General features: G+C 43.4%; 1 protein-coding gene across 1 annotated transcript in view; it reads left to right on the forward strand.

Moving 5' to 3' along the window:
• kdm4b (lysine (K)-specific demethylase 4B) overlaps positions 1-9,770 on the forward strand; it is a 52,484-nt gene extending 42,714 nt beyond the window's left edge. Inside the window, exons 18-22 of the mRNA XM_008279402.1 lie at positions 1,092-1,280; positions 2,897-3,073; positions 3,468-3,587; positions 7,181-7,273; positions 8,909-9,770. Coding sequence (XP_008277624.1) covers positions 1,092-1,280; positions 2,897-3,073; positions 3,468-3,587; positions 7,181-7,273; positions 8,909-9,436 — 1,107 coding nt within the window. The 3' untranslated portion in view covers positions 9,437-9,770. The remainder of the gene's footprint in view (positions 1-1,091; positions 1,281-2,896; positions 3,074-3,467; positions 3,588-7,180; positions 7,274-8,908) is intronic.
• Positions 9,771-15,735: the final 5,965 nt, after the last annotated feature.

The raw sequence follows: 15,735 nt of genomic DNA on the forward strand, positions 1-15,735 counted from the left end.
AGAGGTATACGAGTGAGAGAGTGTGAGGGATTGGACAGACATGGAATGTGCGAGATGGTAGATAATCACCATAAGCCCAATAGTTAGTGATTCCGGTTAACAGCTGTCAAAGCTGTAGGGATAATGGGTCGAGTCTGGAAGATCAAAGTGTGTTGTCATGAGTTGAATGAGTATAATTCTGCTTTTTTTTTTAGGCTTTTCATCTCCCTTGTTCTTTCAATTTTAACTGAATCAAAGGGCAAATGAGGGCCGGGGAGGGCAGATGTAAAGACAAAGAGCGGTACTACATGTCCACTGTAGACACGGAGGGTTGTGAATTAAAATGGAGGATGATGGTTTTGGGGCTTGTATGGGCCTCGTGGTGCAGATAAGAGTAGGAAGCTGTGTTGCCAGCCAAAGGCAAAGATTTGGTTGGCTGATGGCAACGTCACACTGGAATTAAGAGATTTGAAATGTTCCAAAGGAGAACAACAAAGTCCTCGGATGGTTGTGTAACAGCTGAGGTTGAAGGAGAAGATGCAGAAAATAGAAAGTAGAAAAATCATCTTTTAATGTCAAAGCGACAGCTCAGGCTGCTGATACGAACAAATGTTAAGTTGTTTAATGTCCCCCCACGACTGACACTGTCGATAGTACAAGTACGTGATGAGCAAAGCTGAAAACAGCTCGTCTATTTTTAATGAGTAGAAACCTGTTAGAGCGCCCAACAGTTGCAAAGATCAGAGAGAAGAGAGAACGGTTACGCTGCCGATTCCTCCACCATCTCGGTTTCTTGGGGTGCCCTACAATTACTGCAATTTCATACTGTGCCAGAACAGCACAGGGAAATAGTTTTTGTAGGAAAAAAAATCGTACATTTAATCATTTCAACCTTCTCGGAGTTTTAGGGGTGAAGGTTTAAGGAGGTCAGCTTCTCAACTTCTTCATAAATAGTTTTGTGAAACTGTGATTTAAATTCAGTTCAGACTTCAGGACACCTGTTTTCTGAGCTTCTTATGTTTCTCAAATTGTCAACATAAATGCAAAAACAAAAAGGTGAATTAGTCTTTAACATTAAAGACCAACGGACGTCTTTTACGTTTCCTTTGCAGAAGTGTGTGTTCTGCCACGGCAAGACTGCCAGTCAGAACCGCGGCGCCTGCATCCAGTGCTCGTACGAGAACTGTGCCACCTCCTTCCACGTCACCTGTGCCCAAATTGCCGGAGTAATCATGACGCCTGCCGACTGGCCCTACGTGGTGTCTGTCACCTGCCACAAGCATAAAAGGAGCACTCCGAAGGTAAGCGCACATCAGCAGAACGGATCATTAAAGCGTAAAGTCAAACCCACAGCAGCTAAAAGGTTCCGTAAAATAGTTAAAATTCCCGTCAAAAGGTCAAGATTGATTAAATATTTTTCTGTACAAGTCATGTTGTATGAATAGGCGGCGTTTTAAATGTTCAAAGAATCTTTTGAGATTGTTTTTGGAGCCAGCTTACAAGTGTAAGAAAACGAGTGGCTTTGTCATGTTGTGCAGCGGATTGTCTGTTCTCATTGCAATCTTTATTTGTCACTGATCTCAGTGTACAAAAAAATAATAATTAGAAAAGCTGTGCTCAAACAAGACACTGATGCCTGAGACTTTATTCTTGTAAAATGTTGCTTAACTGTGTGAGTAAGCACCCGGGCAGTGGAGTTTCCATGAACGCCACCAGCGCCTTGTGCATCGTGCCTCTTATTTCAGGCAGAACACTTTGTCAGCCATTTATTTAGGATCACATGCATTCGAGTTTGGCGGTGACTCTGCTCAAGTGATGCTCTGAAACAATCATGACACAGTCAGTCTCTGAGATCACAACCCCCCCAGCAGAGCCTTAAATCCACAATGTTCAAATAAATACAGTATAAACACAAGAACAAGGAGACCAGCATAAATGGTCCTCACTTTACACAATCCAGTTTACGTAGTTCAAAGGTACAATAATGAACCATCTGCATCCTATAGTCCCGCAATATGGGAAAAAACCAGAGTAATGAAATTGAACTTTTAAAAGGGAGGTGGTTGGTGAGGAGCAGGAGATTTGTTGATGTGCAGAGGCTGGTGTAGCAGCGATGTGGTGAGTGTGGAGCGGCCAGAAGGAATGAACGCTGCCTCGGTTATGAAGCACACGAAGTGGGTGGGCTGGACTTACCGTAAATTCCAGACTATTGAGCACCTAAACATAAGCCCCACCCACTAACTTTATAAAGAAAACAAGTTTTGTACATACATAAGCCGCAGGTGTTCACGTTGTATCATGAGATATTTACACAGAGAGATTTTTTTAAACTTTTCATTAAATACGTACCGGTAACATACACAAATATGTAAATGCTTTTTTCTGAACAGTGCCTGTAACACGTCTGGTTAAATAAATAAAAAACTACAGCAGCCTACCAGGAAAAGTCATTGATCGCTATCTTCATCTTCCTCCTGCACTAAAATTAAAGTCGTCTTCTTCAGTGTCGGAGTTGAACAGCCTCAGAATTACTTCGTCACACACTTCCTCAGTCTCTCTTTCGTTGTCGCTCTCAGTGTCTCTTTGGTCTCGAGGCAACTTCGTAAAAATCCATAAATTAGCCGCATCGTTGTTGAAAGCGTGTGAAAAAAGTAGCGGCTTATAGTCTGGAAATTACGATAAACAGTGAATGATTGGACAGAAAGGGACCTTGTGACGCTCTGACTCCTTTTTCGTCTGAACTAACACATAAGTTCTATGTAAGGTGTCCGACTTACAGCTTTACAATCAGTTTTTGCACCAGAGACAGAACATGACTGTTTCTGCTGGAGACACACACACACACACACACACACACACACACACACTTCCAATTATATCCCAGTCTTAACCTTTGTCGCGGTTTTTCTGTCTTAAGCCTCGAGGGGCACCCAAAAGCCCGCAGGGTCCGACCCTGGGCCAAAGGGTGATCGGTCGCAACAGCGACGCCTGGTACTACCACTGCACCATCATCGGCATGGCAACACAGACGTACTACGAGGTCAACTTCGACGACGGCTCATACTGTGACAACTTGCACCCGGAGAACATACTAGTAAGTACTCACACCTACCTATGTCGCTCTCTTATTAACAACCTGAAAGGAACATCTCAGCAACTCTTAAGCGGTTTGTAGCTCGAGCATCTCAGCAAATGAAAATGTGGATGTGGATCGCCTGTAATGAGCCACTGCTGTGAGGACAAACATCTTCTCGTGACGAAGAGGTTGCGCTAAAAACTAAACAACGTATATATCTAGATATCTAATGTAAAACACCAAAACCCTATCATGAAGTGAACTTTTAATCAGTTCTTTTCCCAAAATAAAATAACACAAGCATATCTCTTAAATGCAATTTCCCTTTCTGTCTCCTCTCTGCCTTCTTACTCATTTTTCATTCATCTCCATCTTCCTCCTCCTCCTCCTCCTCCCTCTCCTCCTCTTCCAGAGTCACGACTGCCTGCGTAGCGGCCCTCCTGACATCGGGGAGCTGATTGTGGTCAGCACACCCGAGGGTCAGGTCCGGAACGCCTCCTTTGTCAAACAGCACACCCACAAGTACTACCAGGTGAGGAAAAACCCCGACTATTAGCCTCAATTCATTTGCAGTCAGACCTGGGATCAAACCTCATCAGTTAGCTGGAGGTTAGACGAGCTCGTTTGTGGCTTAAAGGTGACCGGTCGCTGTCGGAGTCTCTGAGCGGATGAATCTGTGCTGTGGCTGCAAAAATGAAAACGGAACAGCTGCTGTTCAAAAGGCAGTTTTTAGTGCCCAGCTGTGGTATGTGTAGCAATAAAACTACTTAAAAAGTATTAAATGTGTTCATTATTCGGGGCACCATCTAAAGCTGTTTAGAAAATAATAACAAATCAATTTGATCAGTCTTATGGTCAAAAATAGTATATTCTGATTTCATTGACCTGTTCTCTGTTCTAAAGAGACAAACAGGACAAGTGAAAACATCTCATATCTAAACGACACGAGTAAAGCAAATGAAAAACTGATCTTTGGAGGTTAGAAATGCCTGTTCAGTGGGCGGGGCCATGCTGAGAGGGAATTTAATTACTGCGGACACTAATGAACTAACTCTAGAGAATATAAATGGAAATCTGCAGAATGAAGATGAGTATTTGTTTTGACACCAGCCCTTATCGAGCAGAAGTGAAGCTGGAGTTTTGCTTCTCCTGTTCGTCGTGGATGCAGGCCGGTGCTCTGAGTAGCTTCTCCCAGAGACGGACTCCAGCAGGACCTCTCTTAGCCGTTCCCAAGTGCTTCCACAGACCTTTTCATTCGTTGCACCGGCCGGTTTGCTCTCTGGAAGCAGGTTAAGGTCCGCCCTGCTGGTCACTGTTCTAAACTAGACTCACGACAACTATTTCTGAACTTTTTCGGCCAGACGACGACTTCCAAATCACGCAAGGTCTACCGAGGAGCAAAGACACCAGGATGTCGGTTCGCTCACTTACTGCCAGTTATAACTCAGCTTATCACATTAAGGCAAAAAAAGAAAAAGTAGAAAAGTTACACAGCAAAGAAGATGACAGCAAAAATGACAGAACTCCGCTGACAAAGTTCATGGTCTCCTTTTTATACCTGCGGAGCTCCTGGGGGAGTATCGGAAGGCAGAGAGCAATCTTCTCTCACCTTTAGTCAGCTTCTCTCTCCGGTGTTCAGGAGACGGAAAGGAGGAGGAAACTGCCTTTAATGCTGAAGGATTCATTTAAGTTTTATTCTGTGGTGTTTTACCGTCTACCAGCGTGACCCATTAACAGCACAAGTCAGATGAAACTGTAACTTGGATTCGACCTTGATATCAACTGGCATCATTTCATAAGCAAAGGAGAAGATACACATGGATGGCATCACATCATCTCAACTTGAGCACAGTCGCATTATAAACTTATGAAATAGGAGAAAAACTGTTTAAAGTCACATCCACATAAATACCAGGACCCAAGTTCCCCAGCTGAACTTTGCAACAGAGCAATGTCTCACCTGTCAGTGGTTTTAATGTTATGGCTGATGGGTGTTTATATGAACAATTAATCGTTAAATAGATTTTTATCACTGCTGATGACTGAAAGGCGAATAAACCTTCATTTGATGTACATTCCACTCCATTTGGCAACTTGTGCCCTCAGATCTCAGGCCACTTTTACACATAGCCGGGTATTTACAGAAACGGATCTACTTTGTTTTGTTTTGTTTTGTTTTTTAAATAACATTGTTGACACCAGATCATTTTCAAAAAAATCTTTGTTTTCACAAACCCGTCGTTAAGAGCTGCTATGAGCTGCCAGACCTGTAGGGGGCAGTGTAACGAGAAACATGAAGCCATGCTAGCCAATCAGAATCCTAGAAAAAACACAAGCGCAAATGGCACAAATTACTTCCTGTTACTTCAGCGATAACGGCGCGAGGGTCGTTTGTTTGGACCGACAGAGAAGTGGAGCTGCTCCTACATGTGGTGTTGGAGTACAAATCGAATCAAAGCGATCCTTCTCCTCTGCTCCTTCACACAATAGAGCCTTTGTGAATGTAAATGCAAACAGGCCAGAAGCATTTGCACAAACGTAAAAACAAGCCGCATCCGTTTCTATCACGGTAGCCAAACTGGTCGCACGCATATGACGCTGATGACGCTTTCGTCGCACACTGTGGCTTTAAACTCCGTCTCCTCGTGTCGTTTTTCTAAATCTCCACTTTGGCCGAAGTTTTCAGATCTGATCGTTTTCGGTGACTTGTAGCTTCGTTTAAAACCAAAGACCTAAACGCATTGAAATGTCACCGTTTATGCTAAACGGGGCCTCAGTCTTGTCCTGCTTCATTCACAGGCAGACGAGCTACAAACATAAACCTTTCCAACTCCAATCTCACCTTAAAAACCACTTCTTAATACAGCTTTACTTAGTCGTGGAGCGACCACTCTGGGAGCGACGGCGTCATTTGCATTTTTCATCTGATGCTCTCCGGCAGAACGAGGCGAGGCGAGCGAGCCGATGAACTTTTGGTTTCGGGCTGCTCCGCGTAATGGTTTTGCCACCCTCCGATTTGGCTCCCCCAATTTGGTATTTATCAAGGCGCGAGAAGCTCGGCTGCCCCTGTCGATTACGGAGGAGCGTTTTGATACAGCGCGGCATTAAAACATAAAGTGGAGAGATTTAGCATCACTGGTGCATTCTGGGGAATTTATGGGGCAAATCTGCAGAGTGCTTACAAAGTGGAAAATGCAGAATTGAAGATGATGACTGTGGGACTTGTGTGAGAAAGAGGGCATCCTGAAATTCACTCACATAGGAATGTATTAGAGGACAAGGTTAAGTGAGGTTGTTAAATTTTGCCATGATGCTGGTTTTACAAATACACACATCGACCCAAAAAAAAAAAAAAAGGATTGCGGAGACTGCATCTTAGCCCTGAGATCACGTATTGAACCGGACATTGATCCCTGTCTGCTTCATTTAATCTTTTTATTTAAAAAAAATATGAAATGCCTGAAATATAACAACAAATATTGAACTAGTCTTCCAGGTTGTTGCTCGCATTCGCTCCAGCCATCTTTGTTTAGTGCCTCAGACTTGTTTCCTCAGATGCAGATCAATTTTTGTCTCTTTTTCCTCTCCAGAAAGTCAAACCAGCGTCTTTCCCTTCGTGTCTCCTTGTAGCCCCCGTCTACAGCACCGAGAGGCCTCTTACAGACAACGGTTCTGTTGTAATGAGCTAAAAACAAGCCTCCAGCTGGTCACACAGTCACGGCCACAACTCTGACCTTGTCCCTTTTTTTTTTTTTCTTCCTTTTTTTGCTTTTTGCTTTTTTAAAAATGTACATTTAAAGTGCTTAAATGAAGCTCTTATCCAGTCAGTGAGCAGCTTTGGGGTTCAGTGTCGCGGTCAAGGACATTCTGACGGGAGCACATGGTTGTTGATGGAACCATTTGTTATGCCTGAGATCCAACCTGCGACTGTCTGAGTGCAAAAAAAACCATCCTGATGCTCTTTTCTTCACTATGTACAGACTCTTGTGTTACATGAATGATGTCGCTTCTTGCAGTTCTAACAGCTCAGTATATTTGGATCTCTTTACTTGTCTTTCCAGCTGAAGAAAGAAACTCACGTAAATGTGGGTTGATTAATCTGTTCTTTTCATCACCTCTGTCCAGGTTGAGTTTCAGGACCAGAGTCAGCTGATGCTCAAACACTCAGAGATCTTTCAGCTGGACCAGGAGTTACCCAAAAGGGTCCGAGCCCGACTCGTAAGTATTTTATCAGCCGAACTCCTTGCACACCAGACATAGGACGCATTTTCATTTGGAAATATTTGGTTGCAAATAATAAGAAAATCCAACCCGACAATAGCTTGCATTGTTAAGAAAAAAAAAGAAGAAAAGAAGCAGCTGCAGCTCAAACAACTATTAATTCAAACTAGCAGCACTTTGCAGTCCACAGAGGATGAAGGCCTGTGTGTGGGCAACAATGTGTAGGCTGCTAGTTTGAATAAATATCGTTTCATACGCTAAAATAAAGTGCAGGTGTCAAAGCGGAATTAAAATTTCAGAAGGATGCGAACGGAGAGCTGTTGGGGCCACGCCACAGAAGCTTTCCACCAGCCATCGTGTCAGAAGAAAGCAGGAAGACACTCGGCACATAACAGACAGTAATTAACAACAGGACATAGAACACACTCTAACGGTGCAACAGCAATATGAAGGTGTGTTAAGCCAATAATCAAAGCATCACTGGGTGCTGGAAAATAATAACAAAAACAACAACAATTTAAGTTCCTTATGATCAATCGATGTGTGAATGAGCTGCCACAGGGGTACGAAGACTTGTTTGAAAGCTAAACCTTCGTGGTTTTATTGTTTTATTTGATAAACACATTCTCAAGCATACACGAGGAATCCACAAGTTAACCTTTTTGCTCCAAGCAGGTGTTATTTTTGGCACATTTTTCGTCACTGTTGGCTCATTTTTCACTGCGATCTGAAGTCCTGCGTCTGTATGGAAACAGTGCAGCCGTGGCTAGACGTAGAGAGAACTCAAAAATGTCTGTTTTTGCAGTAAAACAAAATTATAATAAACAGCTGTTACCAAAACTGGAAGAAAATGGTGGTTTTACATGATTCTATTTTACATTCTTGACCATATTTGTCTCCTACACAGCCTGCAGTTCAGCCAAACAGACCCAGAATGACTGTCGGTCACACCGGAGGCACTTGTTGCACTTTTGTTTGTGTTTTTACAGAACTGTTGGCAATTTTTTATTTATTTTTTTATTAAATATCCCAATTTTAAGTGTAGATTTTGTTGTTTTTCCCAACAAAACTGAAAATCATGTGCAATTAGTTCAAGGACTGTTGGAAAGTTGAAAATCTGTTGATTGTTTCTCCTTGAACGCTGTCATTAGAATTTTATTTTATTTTGTAAGTATGATGCCTTTCTAGCTCAATCGTGGGTTTAGAGGTTCACCTGGTTGAGAAGAGTAAGAACACAACAGCTAGAACAGCAGACAGTTTGCACTTCTTAAGACTGTTAGCTTTAAATTAGCGTCATTGGGTTTTTATAACTGCTAGCTCAGGTAGCATTAAAGCATTCAACTACACAGCCTTAGTAAACGAACAAACAGGTCATATGTAGTGATGTCAAATGACCTGCAGTTGTTATGGGATAGTTTGCAAGACGTAGAATATGGAACTAAAACCAGCTTTTGGTAGCAGAATATTAGGGCTGGACCCAAACATCTGAATATCCAAATATTCACCCACCAGTATTCGGATGTTCGTCATTAATTGCTCCGAATATCCGGAGCCCAGACATTCGGACCAGCCCTACAGAATCCTAAAGCTCTTGATAACCCTCAGTCTGATTCTGTGTCCGTCTGCTCTCAGGCGATACCGGTACCGCAGGAGGACATTTCCCCAGCAGACGAAGCTAAAGCAGCCAAACGCCGCCGCCTGCCCTCCGACTCGGCTCCTCCCGCCGACACCCCCATGGAGATGACTAATACGCCGGCCTGCCCCCTAACCACGGCCCCGGCAGCGACACCATCACCAGAACACAGTGTTAGCACACCGCCGACCTCACAACCTCTGCCCCAACCCGCCGCGCCGCCGCAGGACGCCCCCGCCCCGCCCGCCGGCGTTCAGATGGACGCCGAGACCCCGATGGACACCAGCGTCGCCTTCACCGACGCCCTCGCGGAGCCGACCCTGGCCTCGGACCCCACGCTGACTCCGCAGTCCGCCCCCTTCCAGTCCACCTTAAACTCTGACCCCCTGCTGTCCGCCCCGTCCCCTCCCCCTCCGCCCCGGCACATGTCCGACTGCTACACGCCCAGCAGCGGCTACGTCTCCTACATGGAGACGCTGCTGCATTCACACTTTCCTCAGGACGATGGCTCCGGCTCCCTGTATTAAACCCGACTCCAGCACGTCGTCACTCGGCCGACGGAGGGCTGAGCCAATAGGAAGTAAGCTAATGGAGGCGGATTCTACTGAGTGCTGTATTAACGGACAAATGTTTCCTTCGCCGGCGCTGAGAGCTCAGGGCGGGAGCAGGAAACCACACGGACACACAAGCACTCTTTTATTGCATGTTACTTTTCTATTTTTGAGTTAATGTATTTGCAGTGGTGCTTTAGCCCGCTCTGAGGCAGCAGCTAAAGAGGACAAGGCTTGTTTGTTTTTTTAAATTTTAATTTTAACATTATTATTATTGTTGTTATTATTATTATTATTATTATTATTTGTTGGATTTTTTTTTTTTTTAGACAGATTTGCTTTTTGTTTTTGGACAGCTGCTGTGCTTTTTTTCTTCCATCTTAATATAAATACATCTCTGGGTGGCATCAACTCCATACCTCGTTGCATTAATTCAATAACAGCACACTCCCGTTTTCTTTCCACAGGAAGCTAATTACTCCGGCGGCCTCTCAGCACTGAGGCTCCGATGAACTTTAAACTCTGCTTTTCTTTTTTAAGTCCAATAACCAGCAACAAGATATCTATTTTTCAATCCAGCCGCTCATGGCTTTGAAACTGTTTGGTGGAACAAAAGCGTCACGTTGTCCATCTGCAGGATATTTTCAGTAAGCTGTTTTCTTGTCGGATTGCAAGAGGTAAACGGGGGAGGCTGGGGTTTAAAACAAACAAAAAAAAAAAGAAAAAAAAGAAATGTATTGTAGCGGGAACTCAGTATTTAAATGTCTTAGTCAAATATTGAAAGAATTATTTGTACTAGAACAAATATGTTGAATGCAAACACTAGTAGATTTGTCTGCAGGATGCATTGAATTTTTGTGAAGACGTGCCACAGTAGTTATCAGATGAGACCTTTATGTATTGACGTCATTCAAACGGTCATTCGGCGGCTCCACTTTTTTGCACCAAATCTGTCTCAGGGTTCCTACATGTGGAAAAACAAAATTTCAGCATCCGATTCTACGCACAGTTTTAAGGACGTAACAGGACAGCCGAGAAATTTTTTCCTCACTCACGATTGAAGTCTGTTGCTGTTCATGTCACTTTTTTTGCGCTGCACTGAGGGACATTCTCCGTTCAACGTATATCTCCTATTGGCAGTTGAACTGGCCAAAAACTGTGAAGTAGGTTTAATGAATGAAAGTCTAGGAAATGCCAGATATTTGGAAAAGAGGAAAATATGTAGGAACCCTAAAAATCTGGATATATTGTACCATTCTTGGTTTGTATAAATCAATATTGTATATTGTTACTGTTGTCTGTTTTTTCTATTTACTGTACTGTATCCTTTGTATGTTCATTTTCTGAACTGAATTCACAAACTTGGCCGATCTAAAATATTAATACCTTTATTTTTGGCAGGTTTTTTGCAGGCATATTACTCAGTTTGTACTGATGACTACGTGTTTTTCTGTTCCTGGGTACGGCCATTTTGTGCTACAGAGGTGCTACAGAGATACTCAACTACTGACAGACTGATTTTTTTCAAAACACTGTCACCTTGTACATACCACAGGCCTTGTATTGTGAATGGAATTTGTAAATGTCACGCCTTTCTTTTCCCTTTTTTTTTTCTTTTTTTTGTTTTGTTCTGTTTTCTGTCACCACGACTGAAATGTTGGAACAAAGATGCGTTCCTGTATCCAAATGATATCCATCAAGAAAATCTTACGTCATGGGGATTAAAGTGGGTTGCTAGTCGCCAGATCTTTGGTGTTTTTGTGCATTCAGTCATGTGTTTTTTTTCGATCCTCATAATGGAAAGAAAATGAGAAAGTCTTCTGATTATTAGGTGTAATATCTAGAACAGGGGTGTCAAACTCCGGTCCTCGAGGGCCGCAATCCTGCATGTTTTAGATGTTTCCCTTCTTCCAACACACCTGATTCAAATGATCAGGATCGTTATCAGACTTCTGCAGAGCTTGATGATGAGCTGATCAGGTGTGATGGAAGAGGGAAACATCTAAAACATGCAGGATTGTGGCCCTCGAGGACCGCAGTTTGACACCCCTGATCTAGAAAGTCACTGTATGTTGAACAAATTTCAGGTATGAAGACAATTTTCTGGAAAGTCAGCTGAGATAAACTTAGCAGGTACGGTGTTAAGTGAAATTAGACCATATTGTCTTCTTTATTACGCAACTAAAGTAAAACATATCTAAACTATTTTAATATATTTAACGTTCAAGTCCAGGAACATTCAAGGAAAAACATCTGTGAAATAGCAGCAATATCAAATATAAAGACGAAGGCGCTAATGTTAGACAGTCATCGGTTTTTCACATCGGCTAAATTTGTTCATCAGACCGATCCTGATATATGGGAAAAAACACAAATATCGGCTGATACCGATGTGGTCGTCGATACATCGTGCATCCCAGAAATGTTTCTTATTGACACTAGAAGTTTGTATTTAAGAAATGAAAACATGCAAAAAGCTGTTTGCACCTTTTTGTAAAAAAAAAAAAAAGTGATGTACGATATTAAAATTTATGGCCAATACCGATATTTCTGATATCACGATAACCGATATTACCGATGTCGATATTCAGTTTTTTGTTCCGACCAAAAAATGAGTTTAAGTAAGCACTGTAAGAACGTGAAAACTATTCTAAAGAAGCCCAAACAAGACCACATAGTCTTTATTATGTAACAAAAGTAAAACATATTTTAACATATTTAACGTTCAAGTCCAGGAACATTTAAGTAAAAACATCTGTGAAATAGCAGCAATATCAAATGTAGAGACGAAGGCGCTAAAGTTAAATGTTCTATTCGTTCATCAGACCGATACCAATACATGTGAAAAAACACTCTGCCGATATGTAGTCGCTGGTACATTGTGCATCCCCAGAAATGAGGAGTTTCTTATTGTCACTAGAAGTTTGTATTTAAGAAAAAAGACGTGCAAAAAGCTGTTTGCACCTTTTTGTAACTAGTGATGCACGATATTAAAATTTATGGCCAATACCGATATTTCTGATATCACGATAACCGATAATACGTAAAAATAAGTAAAAACATGTGTGAAATAGCAGCGATATCAAATGTAGAGATGAAGGCGCTAATGTTAAATGTTCTATTTGTTCATCAGACCGGTACTGATACATGTGAAGAAACACTCGGCCGATACCGATGTAGTCGCTGATACATTGTGCATCCCTGGTAAAAAAAAAACTTTTCAAACTTTCTCAAACCTTTGGAATCCTCATTTTATGTGACTGAAGGCTCAGTAAATGAATATACTGTGAAGGAAAACAGTCCATGAATCACGGCGGCATTTACTCTACAACACTGGATCATGTCCTCTTACGGCCTCCACAGACTTTTCCTCCCTGTTGATCCATTCAGTAATGGTGAAATATAATTAAGGCCATCAGGGCTGCCCTGTGTCGGTGGCGTGTAATTGCCTTTTTAAAGACATGATCGTCTGCCTCCTCCTCAGATGAAGAGATTGTAAAGTGCCAATAATTGGCAGTGCAAACACCAGCACTGCTGTTTATTCCTCACTGCAGTGGCTCATTGGCAGGAGTCCTGGATTCTCGCATTAAGCTCGCAGCGGGGAAGCGTGTTTTTGCGCCTCCTTGCTGGGCTCATCACACAAGTTATTTTTAGATGGTATATGTAATTAGCAGGAACCACCATCCGGACCAGCTGAAACTCCCTCAAAATAAAAACCCTGCAAATTATGTTTTTGGAAATGGAGTGTACGACTGCGTCTTGGGAAAAAGATTCCTTCAGCGTTTTCGGTGTGGCTTCCCCAAGTCTGCCTGCTGGCTGCTTCCTACCTGAAGGGTTGCAATGATTTGCATGCAGCAATGTTCAGGACTGTTTTTTCTGCAGATGCAAAGGTTAAGTCTGGTAATCCTCTCGGGTCTGCAATGGCACAACACGGCTCTGCAACATTTGAAAATGCATTTTAATTCAAGATCCTAACAAATACACAAAATATCACGAATAACGAGGAAACAACCAGGCAGGTGAGGAGGAACAGTTTCCGCCTCTTTCAGTGTGTTCTGTAATCAGGTTGCTGTTGAACGGTTCCTGTCTACCTGTAGCAGGTGCACACATGTCAAGAGGCGCACACGTGCAGATCCATTTAACCAGGAGAACAACCTGCTCTGGAAGGAAACATCCACCCTCACGTGTTCTAAATTTGTACCTTCTTTATGGCTTCTTCCTGACAGACCTGCTTCCATTTGCAACCAAATGAAGGCCGTCGAGTGTCTCAAATGGATAAATATGTGCATTAGCGAGTCCTGCACGCCTCTCACGTGCCTGTGCGTGGGCTGCGTTGCATGTCATTTGAGCTGATTAGCGAAACGCGTCGCGGTGCGAGAGAGGAAATGTGCTGCGAATGACAGCTGGCGTGTCGTAAATGTGACACGACTGGACCTTGTTCGTACGCCGAAAGTACACGTGTCGATTCCTGCACGGACAAATTCATCACAGGAGACATTAGTTCACTCTCAGACTACATGCATAACTGACAGCAATGACTTCATACCAGTGGGGTAAAAAAAGAAAAAGCATTAAAACGTGTATAGTAGGCCTGTTGGTGTTTTCTTCCTTCATCTCTTTATGCAACAACGCTTTGACTCTTCAGTGTTAAGAGCTTCTAAATTTGAAAAGAGCCCAATGAGGAGAGGATAGAAGTGGAAAAGAGAGAAGGTCACGGAAAGAACAAGAAATCTGTGTCTCTTGAGCAAATCGTTAATGTGGGCATGAGCTCACACACTCTCACACACACACACACACACACACACACACACACACACACACACTCTACCACTACTATCCGTGCATATGCCAAGCCTGCATTGCCCTCGCTGGATCAGGGTGGCCATTAACATTCTGAAGTGCCCGCCGTGTCTTTGCAGAGGAACTGGGGATGTGCCAGCTTGGCAATTACTTTAACAACTCCAGAGTTTGATTTCTTTATTCGGTTGAACCCAGCCAGGGGTAAAACTAAGGAGAAACAAGAGGAAGGCGACTCTAAAGGACAAAAGTTTACGCTGACCCATCTGTAGCTTAGTTAAAAGAAACTTTAGGTGCTTCGACAGCTTTGCCAGGACAGTAGTGGGAACGGCGCGTCGCCCTTGAGGCCGCACTTTTCCTTTAAGTTGGAAGGTCACGGCGGCCGGCGTGAGCGAGCTCTCCGCCCCGACGTCCTTCAGGATGACATTAAAACCTCGAACCTGCTCCGCGACCATCAGACACCTGAATGGCTCACATGGAAATTAAAATCGGTGAATGCGCTGGGAACTAATTGCAGATGGAAGTGGCAATTATGTTGACAAGCTGGTTGATATGACAGGCTCCATTATAGCCTTAAGCTTTTATTACATTTCTGCCTAGTAAATCACATCAGTGAAACAGTATTACCATAATGACTTAGCGGAGCTCAATCTGTCAGCACCGTCCCTTGTTCAAAAGGGATAAGACTGAATTAGTCGAGGTGCCTGATCTGCGCGAACTCCTCTGGACACCAGAAGGCTTAACGGTGACGTTACCAGACGAGTGTCGACCGTGCGGCAGAAGAGGGGCCGAGAAAAAGCTGCAGTCGTGTGAACTGGGCGGTTTAATTTGCCTGCTGCTTGTATCTAAATTGCTCCACAGCTGCACTATTCTTTGACACAGCAGGTTTGCGTGCTCGTCCATTATCAAGTAAAAGTGCGTTCATGCTATTCCTGACGTCTCACTTCAGCTTTGTTCCAAAACAAAGTCAGCGATTGCAAACTCAAACTGTAACTTGATGTAAATTTGGGAGTGAGCAAACTGCATGTGGATATGCTGCATGTTTTAAGAGCAGTTTGTGGTGTTCAGGGTAGGATTTTTACTTCCGGCTGTGCTTGGAGTAGGTTGTCGTGTGCTCTGTGGTTGCACGCTGAGCGGGCTCCGACCAGTGGAGGTGATGACGTACCTGCAGCCAATCACCAATCAAGCCCTGGTTAAAGCCTGGCGTCTCCTGCTTCCCAGTGCCAGACGATTGAGCTCCTCTCACGGGGAATCAAGGCCCGCTCTCAGTTGTAGAGTTTTGCAGTCTCGAGCTTTTCTATGTGTTTCCCTCCGTCTCTCCAGCTATTCACCTCCACTGGATCCTCTCCACCAGTTCCACCCGCTCACCAGCAGCCCCAGAGCAGAGAGAGGACCAGTGAGTTCATCGGTAAAGATGAAAGTTAAAAACTTTCTTTTCTTCTGATATGAACCCACCTTAAGTCTCTTGTTTCTCTCTG

Source organism: Stegastes partitus, unplaced genomic scaffold, assembly GCF_000690725.1.
Source record: "Stegastes partitus isolate 25-593 unplaced genomic scaffold, Stegastes_partitus-1.0.2 Scaffold157, whole genome shotgun sequence".
Taxonomy (NCBI): Eukaryota; Metazoa; Chordata; class Actinopteri; family Pomacentridae; genus Stegastes; species Stegastes partitus.